The sequence below is a fragment of the Haliotis asinina genome, chromosome 11 (assembly GCF_037392515.1).
Source record: "Haliotis asinina isolate JCU_RB_2024 chromosome 11, JCU_Hal_asi_v2, whole genome shotgun sequence".
Classification (NCBI taxonomy): Eukaryota; Metazoa; Mollusca; class Gastropoda; order Lepetellida; family Haliotidae; genus Haliotis; species Haliotis asinina.
In genome coordinates, this window is record NC_090290.1 from 52,085,725 (window position 1) to 52,098,915 (window position 13,191).

General features: G+C 38.1%; 1 protein-coding gene across 1 annotated transcript in view; it reads right to left on the reverse strand.

Moving 5' to 3' along the window:
• Positions 1–2,808: 2,808 nt before the first annotated feature.
• LOC137255523 (plexin domain-containing protein 2-like) overlaps positions 2,809–13,191 on the reverse strand; it is a 38,258-nt gene continuing 27,875 nt past the window's right edge. Inside the window, exons 13-15 of the mRNA XM_067792956.1 lie at positions 10,470–10,503; positions 8,223–8,347; positions 2,809–7,084 (exon numbers count right to left, since the gene is read on the reverse strand). Coding sequence (XP_067649057.1) covers positions 6,986–7,084; positions 8,223–8,347; positions 10,470–10,503 — 258 coding nt within the window. The 3' untranslated portion in view covers positions 2,809–6,985. The remainder of the gene's footprint in view (positions 7,085–8,222; positions 8,348–10,469; positions 10,504–13,191) is intronic.

The window sequence follows — 13,191 nt, forward strand, 5'->3', positions numbered from 1 at the left end:
AGCTTCTTTGAACCGAGTGAATAGTTAAAAACAAGCTAATGGAATAGACACAATACTGACAAATAGTTAATTATTGGGCCAAGACTATATACAACAAAATGTCTTGGACAGCCTTTCGTCTGGATCATATCTCCTGTGATCTGCGTGGAAATTCCTGCTATATATCAAGTGGATGTTGTCTCACAACAAATCAGTATTAGGGTGTCAACACTGTGGTTAATTGATCAACTCTACTGGCTAGCGACCAGTTACCCCTCCATACCAGTTATCACCAACACCTAACTGTAGCACTTGAGTCGACAGCTTGACTCGTACTTCGGTAGTACTTTACACATTGACACGTCACAAAAGCGACAGACAATGAGAGTTAAAATCAGGCTGTTTGCACGAACTCAACAAACATGCATCAACGACAACTGGTATGCAGCGATAACTGTTTGCAAGCCAGTAACATCTATTTCAAATTCAATTCCCAGTGACTTGAGAAAAATTACATCTGTTGCTCACTGCCACTAATATTGAATAAGCAATAAGTGAAAGGCACAAATCTTTCATCACCACATTCATAGTTTTTTATGCAAAGTTTTCACAAAAGTTTATTTCTAAAAACAATTCAGATAAAATTTATATTTTAAAAGCCAAATGACATGACTGATGAAATGGCAAATGACCAAATACCTCAGGGACAGTAGAATGGCGGCAATCCAAAAAGTGATGTTCAGGTCAACATCCTTGTTTTCAACAAAGTTCAAAGAAGCTTAACGATGGCTGGGTGGACTACTGTGATCAACTCACACGATGATGACACTGTTGACTGGTTCTCTCCCCTTTGATTGCTGGATCTCGAGGGGTAGAACAGGGCCATAGTAAATGCAAACAGACATGGTTAAGATTTGTTCTCTTGTACTGGCTGTGGGGATATATCATACTATCGATAATTGTGATACCTTATCGGACGATAAATATATTGATGCCTTTTCATATCATGATACACATGGTTGACCTTAAGATTGTTATTTTTCACTTGAATTTGATGGTTATGTCAAAATGTATGTTTTTAAAGAAAATAACTAAAGACAGCATATCCTGATGTGTATAAAATCATACTGTATCGTTCCAAGATTTCACAGTAAGTATCATATTGTGAATTTTCCGTATTGTCACACCTCTAATAGTCACTGTTGCTCCACCTGCCTTTAGATAACCATGATGATCAAGATAAGTTGGTGAGATGGCACTGGTTGAAAGGTGGAAACATGTTATTCGCCTTGCAAACAGTTTGGCCTCACCTCTTAATGATCAGTCCCAGATGAGTTCTTTAAACAGTTATGCCTCTAGCTAAACCTGGTTGGGATACCATGAGTTATCCAAGAGCCCCTGATGAGTATATAACAGGTCACCAGTAACAAAACCACAGTGTCACCATTTTGAGTCTGTTTCAGTAGCCAATGCGTGATAAAAAACCTTGGCAACAAAAATCTGCTTGAAAAACACACATATGATCACACGTCAACAATTCAGATCGATACAAAAATAACATCATCTTCAAAGAATTTATACATCCAAGTTAGTCCATTATATACAAACTATTGTCGTCATGTACAAATTTTCAACATAGAGTCACAAAGTCCTTCTTACACAGCTATTCCCAGAGTCTAGCTTCTGAGTTATGCAAGGGCATCCAGACAAGCAGAAACAGATGCAAATGTTTGGTGGGTTGAAAGCTCTTTACTTACAAACAATATATCCGAATAACGAAAAATGATATGAATGATCTGTTACCATGGTTACATTTTCACGATTACCACAGATACTTGGGTTACTCAATCTCAATATAACTGAAATCAAATTGGGTTGGTAACAAGATTTACTGATTATCTGAATGGAACTTTAGATACAAAACTTGTAAAAAGTAAAAAATTAATTCGATTAACTCAAGTAAACTGCGACTAAAATGTCAAATAAAATGAGTTTAAAACTTCACGGGAAGAATGTTAATTGAGAAATTTGAAATATCTATTGCCTGAAACAACAAATGTCAAAGTGCAAATCTCTGGGACGGGTAAAATGTGATTCTTCATTTCACACATTCAAACATTTTGTTACTCAAAGCAAACATTGAGAAAATGACAATTTCAAGAATGTAAAAACTTCAGATATATACAGCCGCAATAAAATAAAGTTTTAGTTGATATGCTGGTAGAGATAGAGATCACAAACTCGTGTCTTTCATGTCCACTTTAACAAACAAAGGGTCATGGGCTTTGTACAAGTAAAAACATTCCACGAAGATGCCCATTTTAATATTAAAATGAGATTAACCACCTGCAAAAGAAGATTCTAAAACAAGTTCCAACTTGACTTTTTTACACTTATGTAACACTAATAAATACATCCATAAAACCTAAACACAATAAATTAAACATAACAGTAAACCTCCATAAATAATAACAATTTTGTTGCTGTTGGCTTGTTAATCTGTACATACTTGAAATATTAACTTACAGCTGTTTCCAGACACAATTATGCTATTTTGTGTGGAACCTACATCATAAAGTTCATAGAGGTCTGTTCATTGAGCAAGTCCTCACAAGGACATACAGACGGACAGACAGACAGACAGACAGCAGCTGTAACATTCGGCCAGTAGAGAGTCACAAGTTTGCTCTACAGTGTTAACAAGCCTTGGATACTGTTAGCCAGGTTACAAGGTAAGGATGTCATCAGCGGGATTATTATTGTTGTTTGCTGTTGATATCTGTTTGTTTGCGCTTTCGCCAGGATGCTCGACTGTTGTGTGTTGCAGCTTGAGGCATATCTTCTAAGACATGGCACTGATGTGTTATAGATCTGAGAAATAACTATCAGAGAAAAACGAATGTACATTATACATAAAAACATGGAGCCATCAATCCTCAATGAATCACTAATGTACACATCTCTTTTGGGGCGTATTGTTAGTGAGAGACACTTCACTTCACAACAGCCTCCCCATGCTATACATTTCTGTATTCCAGAGTGTGGTTGCTCTCTGTCTGTATCATACAGTGGAACAGACCCATCACAACTTATTTATTGCAGGATGTATCACATTATGAACTCTGTTGTTACACCAACATGATCCAGAACTTGGCAGACTCAGCGACATTGATTATGCATAAATACGGAAATAGGATTGATATTGTTTGACAAAAGAGTGTAAATATGGCTGAATTACACATCCCAACCTGCATAATCCAACACACTGCTTTCTGGTTCAGAAACAAAAAAGTGATCAAAATGGCCCTGTTTCATAAATAGTTTAGTGCTAATATCAAAAATTGTCATAACTCCTACATTTCAACATAGAATTCCAAGTCATAGAACTAAGATTGTCGTAACTCCTACAGTTCATCAGAGACTTCCAACAGTCATAGAACTAAGACTGTCGTAACTCCTACAGTTCAACACAGACTTCCAACAGTCATAGAACTAAGACTGTCGTAACTCCTACAGTTCAACACAGAATTCCAACAGTCATAGAACTAAGACTGTCGTAACTCCTACAGTTCAACACAGAATTCCAACAGTCACAGAACTAAGACTGTTGTAACTCCTACAGTTCAACACAGAATTCCAACAGTCATAGAACTAAGACTGTTGTAACTCCTACAGTTCAACACAGACTTCCAACAGTCATAGAACTAAGACTGTCGTAACTCCTACAGTTCAACACAGAATTCCAACAGTCATAGAACTAAGACTGTCGTAACTCCTACAGTTCATCAGAGACTTCCAACAGTCATAGAACTAAGACTGTCGTAACTCCTACAGTTCAACACAGACTTCCAACAGTCATAGAACTAAGACTGTCGTAACTCCTACAGTTCATCAGAAACTTCCAACAGTGATAGTACTAACATTGTTGCAACTATTACAGTTCAATATAACACCTGACAGTCAAGGTGTAAAACTTTCTTCATGAAACAGAGCCTGATCAAACACATCTTGATAAGAAACTCTGATTTGAGTCTACTGTCTGTTCAGCTGTGAGTCAATTACCTGTTCAGGTGTGTGTCAAAAGTTTAGCTACAAGTATCCCTAATGATTCAAACCAACCAAAGTAGATTTTGAGTTTGCAGAATTTTGTACAGACAGCCAATGACTGAGGCACTCATGACAAATCTGATAGTGAGTGAGTGAGTGAGTGAGTGAGTGAGTAAGAGTGAGTGAGTGAGTAGCTACACAGTGGAAACAAATACAGTATTCACTGAGATGAGATTCATACATCTGACAAATATAACAGACCTACTGAATATTATATTATAACACCCTTTCTGTTATCGTAATAAGCCTTTTGTTAGGTTTAATATGACATCATTTCCCTTAAATGCACAAAGACACCCCATTAGGAGTATCACAACACCCTATTGGGTGTATCACAAAACCCTCCCAAAATGTACAAAGACATACCTTGTGAATTGTACTACCTGTGACACTTTGCAAAGTATCACGACACCTTGTTCAGTGTATCACAACACCCAAAACCCTTTTCATATAAGACAACACCTTTGTTGGATGTACAAAAACACCCAATCTGTTAAGGACAAAAAGCAAAATAGGAATGTGGTAGAATTGCAAAAAAACACAAAATCTCATCAACAGTGTCAATAATACCGAAATGTAAACAAACTCTCGTCTTCCTCATAAGTTCAACACAAAATCTCACATGGAGAAGTGAAATCTCTTGTGGTAGGAAGTGCAGTAAAGAGGTGGTATATAAAAATGTATGTCTCATTCCTGAAGCAATTGTCATAAACATTATCAATAACAAGTACTTGTCTTATATACACCAACTATGCTATATGCATCCATAATGGGTTAACATTGGCCTCCTGTAGTCAAGCACTACTCATCAGCTTGCCAGTGAGTGAGTGAATGAGTTGGGTGTGCACACATTGTATTCCTGGCTCCTTGGGTCTACAAGCACCTTTCCTACTGCACCACTGCATGTCTTTCGAAAAAACAAAACACAATGCAATATGTTTTTACTCGAAGTGTGGAGAAAGTGAAAGAAAAGAAATTTTGTTTTCATTGCTTTTTAAAAGGATATTATTGCTGTTCTGTTTGTAAAAAGTGCAAAAGGAGCGATATATGTCATGTGTCATGTATGCAAATAAAAAATAGTCAGATCTGCCATGGATACACCATTCCTTGCAAGATAAACGCAAACAAGGTATGATCAACAATCTTATAACGTCTACAAAATCATGATGCACAAATACATAAAAGTTGATATGTTCATAGTAAGTCACAGTTTCAAATTGAAGGTAAAGCAAGATCATCAGGCTGACTAAATAGAAAAATAATGTGTCATTATGGCATGAACATTTACTCAGGTACTGTATTACCAGCAGATATATCCTACATAAAACAAGTTAAGGTATATCCCATTCTTTCATACTTCTACAGTCTACCTGTTCCCTGGTGACAGAGGATGTATACTACTATGAAAGAATCAGGCGTTTGTAACTTCTTTTGAGTAGAATATATCTGCGAGAAAGGTCAAGCTCCACAGGGACCAGATTTCAAGGTAAGAGTTAAAAAATATCTTGTAATGCATCGATTCTCAAAAATCAACCAAAAACAAACTGCGGCTTACAAACATAATAAATTTTGAATAAATTGATATGTTCTAAAGCCATAAATTGGGTAACTGCTGCAAAAATTAAGAAAAGAATTAATTCAGGAGCCTATCCCAATAACTGTTTGCAAAACATATGATTCACATGAAATTTGGAAAGCCTAAATATATTCAGATTATTAAGAAAAGTATCATATTTACTGAATGCTAAATCACTGCTATATACACATTCTACTGAAAGCAATTCATGTCTTGAACCAAATGTCCACATAGTTAAATGATCTATGTTACTCCAGCTCCTTCATTGTTGATAATATCACAGATTTTTACCTCATCTTGGAAAAACACATATTCATATATACAATAATCTGCACCCATGTGTTGAGGATATAATACAAATCCTAGTACGTACATCACCAGCAGAGATTTCCTCCAATGTCCTGTGTAACGGCTTACTCCAAAGAGAACAATGTGTAATACAATAATTAGGTACACATGCACCATAGCTGTGGAGAGCTGTCGACATATTTGTTTGAACTAAAAATCCTCATATGTTGGAGAGTAACTTATGCTCATTTCTCGATTTATTTAATTTGCAAATCAAGTGCAAATTTTCTCAACTATGACCATCAACATCATGTCAATGTTCACCTGTTCATCAGTTTACCGATCTATGTTTTTATGCATATTTTGCCGATGATTACAAGCCCAAGTAAAATTTCCAGCTGCATGTTCTTGGCAATGTTGATAAATCCCGGGAGCATTAACGTGTCTTCAAATTTCCCAAACTGATGAAAGTGACAACATCATCAAAGGGTCATCATGTCTCAATTGTTCTCTGCTGGCTTTGTATGAAACATCTGCCTGAGTGTTCACCATTCATTGATCAGCCAGAAAATACTGATTCGTCCCTCCCACCCTCTGGAAGGTAACACTTAACATGAACGTAAGGTGCAATCACAGTGCTGCATAAAACACAGACCAATACTACATGTGTCAGTATCTCACGGTCAAAAGTCCTGTGAAACCTGCTACCAGCCCCCTAATATGGTCTCTGTTTAAATTTCCATGGATATTTGCACACTGTAGTTGCAAAGTCTGAATATTAGAGTTCTGACCTAACATGAAAATTGTCTTACACAAGAGTAGGATCAAATGGTCTCTCTATTACATTATTATATTATTAGAGTACTGTCTATTACATGCATATCATTATTCAGAGCCCAATACTGAAAATATTACTTAATATTACACGTCTTACATTCATACCGTTTACTTTAAGCAACCCTCTAAACTACATTGTGGCCTTTATGACGGTGCAAAATAGAACATTGTCTTCTTGAGCTATCTCCTCTTGTTGTCTCATGCCTCGGACTCCACTTGATACTTTGTGCCAGTTGGGGTGCTGGACTTCCAGAACTTGATGTTGGCAATCTTCTCCTTCATCTGGCTGGGTCGATGCTGTGAAAAAAAACAACCCAAAACACTAATAGTCAGTGACTGACCAAGATGGTTCATAAGCCAGAATAGTGACAGAGCAAGATGGTTCATAAGCCAGAACAGTGACAGGCCAGGATGGTTCATAAGCCAGAACAGTGACAGACAAAAATGGTTCATAAGCCAGAACAGTGACAGACCAAGATGGTTCATAAGCCAGAACAATGACAGTAAGTAACTGACCAGGATGGTTCATAAGCCAGAACAGTGACAGACCAAGATGGTTCATAAGCCAGAACAGTGACAGACCAAGATGGTTCATAAGCCAGAACAATGACAGTAAGTGACAGACCAGGATGGTTTATAAGCCAGAACAGTGACAGACCAAGATGGTTCATAAGCCAGAACAATGACAGTAAGTAACTGACCAGGATGGTTCATAAGCCAGAACAATGACAGTAAGTGACAGGTCAAGATGGTTCATAAGCCAGAACAGTGACTGACCAGGATGGTTCATAAGCCAGAACAGTGACAGACCAAGATGGTTCATAAGCCAGAACAATGACAGTAAGTGAAGGACCAGGATGGTTCATAAGCCAAAACAGTGACAGAACAAGATGGGTCATAAGCCAGAACAGTGACAGACCAAGATGGTTCATGAGCCAGAACAGTGACAGTAAGTGACAGGCCAAGACAGTTCATAAGCCAGAACGATGACAGTAAGTGACAGATCAAGATGGTTCATAAGCCATAAAGGTGAGACCCTAGATGGTTCGTAAACCAGAAGGGGGGCAGTCAGTGACAGCCCTAGATGGTTCATGAGCCACAACAGTGACAGACCAAGATGGTTCATAAGCTGTGACAGTCAGTAACAGCCCTACATGGTTCATAAGCCAGGAAAGTTACAGTGACAGCCCTACATGGTTCATAAGCTGGAACTGTGACAGTCCGTGACAGTCCATGACAGCCCTAAATGGTTCGTGAGCCAGAACAGTGACTCAAGGTACAAGAATCAGTATCGCAAAACTGCATGCAGAAGTTGAATAACTACTACCATGACTATGCCAACTTTCTTATACTTTATGTCAACACAACGCTCATACCAGTGCTCCCACTCTAATGATTCACACCTCCAACTTATTCTGTGACAGCACAAACTCACCTCCATAAGCCACATGCCTGACGCTGAAGTAGGATGTGTGTAAGCGTAGAACACCCACACTCCGACACCCACAATGACCACCAACAGGAGGACCACGATGGCCACAACTGCTCCAACAGGAAATTCTGAAACAAACAACAAATCATCTTCACCCTTCCATAACTGACTGACATCAGATTTCCTTACAGTTGGGCTGCTTGGCTCTGTACATTGCTTCAACCACTAGCTCACAAGGTAAAGGTCAACTTGTGAATGATATTCTTCAAAGTAGAAAACTGACCATCAGTCTAGTTAGCCAATACATATCCTACTATCAATCATCAATAGAAACTACACTGGAACAAGAATCCAACAAAACTTCTCATCTGTCCCACCCAAAGGTTTAAGTGTTCGGCCATTCATATACCCTGTATTAGGGTTTCCCAAACCTGGATTTATAAACAAGGGAAGGTAATTCTAACATGCAGTCCCAAAAGTAACCACGCAACCTGCACATGGTCACCTCTGCAGATGCACCTTCCTGGTTTGTTGACTGAGTCAGTCACGCGTCTGTGAAAGGGGTTTTCTGATAACAGAAACCAAACTATGAAGATAGTTTATATCATGCAATTGCACTGTCTCAAAAGAGAAAACACAAATCAGTGTCATCATGTCTTTTTGGGCCAAACCAACAGAACAGGGACACAATATTGTCTTGTCAGCCAAAAGAACCTGCCTGACGCAAGTCAACACAGGCACTCTTCATTTCTCTAGTTCAATCATTCATGAGAACAGGAGATTTGGCATTGGAACGATTGCTTTCCTGACAGAAACATGCAAGCATGATTTGTTTTCATTTGGCATTTGAAGCTGTACTTAGCAGTATTTCTGCTATATGACAGAGGTCTGTAATAATCAAGGCATGACCAGAGCTCCAGATAAGGTTCTGCTCCAGTGGGTACTCCATCACTGTAATATCTGGGAGTGAGTGTTATCAACGTTGAGTGGTTATTTCATTTCTTGTTACCCACTACTTTCAAATATGTGTGTATTTCAGTGATTTTACTGACCTACATATATGTCACTGAGTAAGTTTACAAACAGGCAGGTACAGCTTATGTCATACCTAATCAAAACCAACTTGCATATGCTTCCCCATCACATGTTTAGACAGACATGTGTAAGATAGCCAGTTACTAAAGCATTTGTTCTAAGCTACATTTGGCAAAATATTCCATGCTGTTCAAAGGTGCTGTTTACACATGAACTGATGTATTGCAAAAAAGGTTCGTAACACTGACAGGATAATTGTCATATTTTAGAAAGGATGAGTTCAGTATGTGTTCAATGAGTTTCAGTGGCGAATTCTGAACAAAACTTTACACAAAAATGCAGCAGTTCACATGCACGATGTTTGCACATGCTTTTCAGCACAATCTCATGTAAGTCATCTGCATAGGGTTGCAAGTTGGTTCCCCTAAGTTAGTGGAGAAATCAATCTTTGATGTAACCATATAACATATACACACACACGTAACATATAGTGAGTGTTTTAAGTAAGTCTAAGCTTTTGCTGGGATGTATATTAAATGATTTCATACAAATATCCCTAATCCTATACTAACAGTTCAACAATATGTTGATAGCAATCAATATCTTGATATGCAAGCAAGCAATTTTTATAGATATATTCTGTAAACATATGTTTCAAACTTTTGGCGTACTTAACATTTCAAATGCATAATGGGTACACAACAATTATTCTTTCAGTGATTAACTTGAAAATTTCTCTGCATATTCTACCCAGATGCGCAGTGTATAGGCCCCTGCCTGATGACAAAATCCAGTGAGTGGGATACAATAACAAGCATCAACCATGTCAGCAGGCATCTGATCCCAAGAGTAAATTTGAGTGAGTGACTGAGTTTTACACCAGCTGAGTTGAGTTACGTTTTACTCAGCAATATTCCAGCTATATGGCGGTGGTCTGTAAATAATCGAGTCTGGATCAGACAATCCAGTGTTCAACAACATGAGCATCAATCTGCAAACTTGATATGTGTCAACCAAGTCAGCGAGTCTGACCACCCGATCCTCTTACAACAAGCATAGTCACCTTTTATGGCAAGCATGGGTTGCTGAAGATCTATTCTACCCCGGACCTTCAAGGGTCTGATTCAATATGACAAGCAGTGGACTGTTAGAACAATCATGGACTGGAGATCACAGGCTGCAGCTCCGAGAAAGCGAAACACAAAGGACACTTACTGTCATTCACCTTGCACAGTCCTTCAGTGTTATTCTGTGGAGAAAAACCAAAACCATTCAGGCTTAAAAACATCACCTTATGTTACCAACATGCCAAGTAACTAATCATCCAAGGTTATAAAACTGATCAGTTACTGAACAAGTTTTTCATTTTCAAATTGGTGCTGTGATTACTAGTATGACAGACTGCATTTACATGTGGTTCATCTCTCATGTCCAAACTATACAAGACAAATCTCATTAATATCTGATCATTTACTGGAATCTGACACCTATCTGTGTGAACATCTGACAACAACACCATGAGACCATGTGACTTTTGAATTAGTCAGCATCAATGCTTCTTTAGCCAAGGTTGGAAGGAGTGAAACATTCACATCTTTACACTTGATGTCTGCATTCTGGCAACAAACTTTGATTTGTATGCAATATTCCAGCTTTACAACAACAGTGGCAACCGAGTTGGCGAGGTGGAGCATCTACTCGTTTCTTGGGACAAGCACAAGTTGCTGGTCACCAATCCTAGCCTTGATCTTCACAATAGAGAGTTAAATCTCAAACTAATGAAGCCAATACATTCTAACTTGGACCTTCACCGGTTGACAACAAACATCAGTACAGATATCTACACTAGGTGTTGTCAGACCTTCGTCCAGATAGGTGTGTTGTGATACTTAAAAGATGCAATTGTTAGGATAATAAGCAATAGTAGTGGTACAGTTAAACATGTGAGCCATTAATAAAACATCGAAATCATAATCTTATGTATGACAATACATTAATTGTCAAAACAGATTAATTACTAGACGCTAATGTCAAGTGTGCTGAAAGTATATCAAAGTTAAGGGAGTATATAAACAGAAGCAGAGATTCTCAGTCTCAGATGGCTTTCAGTAAAATAATCTCTTTGAATATACAAAGCAATTTACAAGCAATATAAACATAAACAGAAATATGCTAACATAAAGAGAACAAAAAGAAATAATTCCCACCACAAATGATTATTCTGTCAGACAAAATGAAATATGGAAAACACCATTCCTCTTGCTTCAGTAAAATATAAATTTGGTCTTCAAATAACACACTTCATCTTCAGAAGTTATACAGCAGCAGTGAAACAATTTCTAGGAATACACACAATCAGTGTGCGAAATATTCTCAAGATTATCAGGGTTAGCTAACCTCCTAAGTTATTAAACAGTCTGAAACTTCTTGTCTTGAAACTTGAAAATGCAAGAGTTTATTTCTGGTCCAAACAATGTTTGACAATCGACAGTCAAACTTCATAAAAACAACTTGACCAAATCAAAACAGGTCTTGTATACACAATGTTACACCCACAACAGGCACTAGGACAAGATGAGAAAAGAAAGCCCTAATCCTGTTATTGATTCAATACCAATATAAAAACAATATTTTTATTTTTGATGGATCAAATGGGAGGAAATATTTCTTTTATCAACTTTGAGGTGTAAATGAAAAATTCATGTTCAAATTTCTGTAATAAGTAGTGTCAGGGACATTTCGGAACCTTCAGCCGCCTGACCAGTTTGCTAGCCACATGCTGGAGGGCAAGCAGCAATTTCACACACTGCATGCCACCAGTCTAAGACTGCAAACTAAACATTCAGAAAGTGACAATGCAGACCTACTGACAAGCATGTACAATCAAATGTCCTCTGTACTGGAAGAGGTTGTCATCCAGTACATTGCTTAACTGCTTGGAATATTTAGTCTAAACGATAAATGTTGTAGAGAAAGACAGGCAGAGAACAGGGTAAGCTGACTACAAGAGACGCCGGATATGGACATGTGTTGTCTTCAAAGGTTTGTCCGATTTCACAAATGTATTTTTTCAAAATATGTACACAAAAGAAACTTGATTAGAGAGCTTCAAGGCAACACACTATGTGACTTATTTAGACAAACAAGTTTTTCACTTAAAACAGAAAAAAATGGACACAAAATATTTTAGTTTTTTTGATATTTGAATATCAACTGTGTACTCAGCATTTACTCTCTTTAAAAATCCACAACAAAATTCATGTAGACTGTACCTCAATTTTGATTGGTTTCATACATCTTGGTATGTCAGTGTTTAAAACATAATGATTGAGTTTAGTTTTATGCCTCACTCAGCAATATTTCAGCTATATCGTGTCAGTCTGTAAATAATTGGGTCTGGACCAGCCAATTCACTGATCAATAGCATGAGCATTGATTGCAGTTGGGGTGACATGTATCAACCAAGTCAGCTACCTTGACCAGCCGACTATTAGTCGCCTCTAGGTTTGGACCAGAACATTGTTCATAACACTAGAACACTGTTTCACTAAATGGATATCTGGTCACAGAAAGACGGCCGTCAATGCCATCGACACCTTCCGAGGCCATGACACCTGGACTTGACGACTACGATACCTCACTCTCAGGCAGTCACACAAACTATGAACAGAATGGTGCTAAAAGAAAAAAGTACCATGTGTGGGATTTGAACCCATGATTATTGGCGTATGGGATGCATCACCAGCTGATTGTGCACCTGGGCCTCTGGGCCACCACAGACAAAGGTCTGGCTTCAGTCATACTGATTCTTGCACTGGACATAAGCTTGACTGGGTTAAGTCATGTGTGAACTGATCCAAGGAGAGGGGAAAGATCAATTCCATGTCACATTACAATGAACTGTATCTCAGTGACGAGCTCAAAGGAAAATACCCAG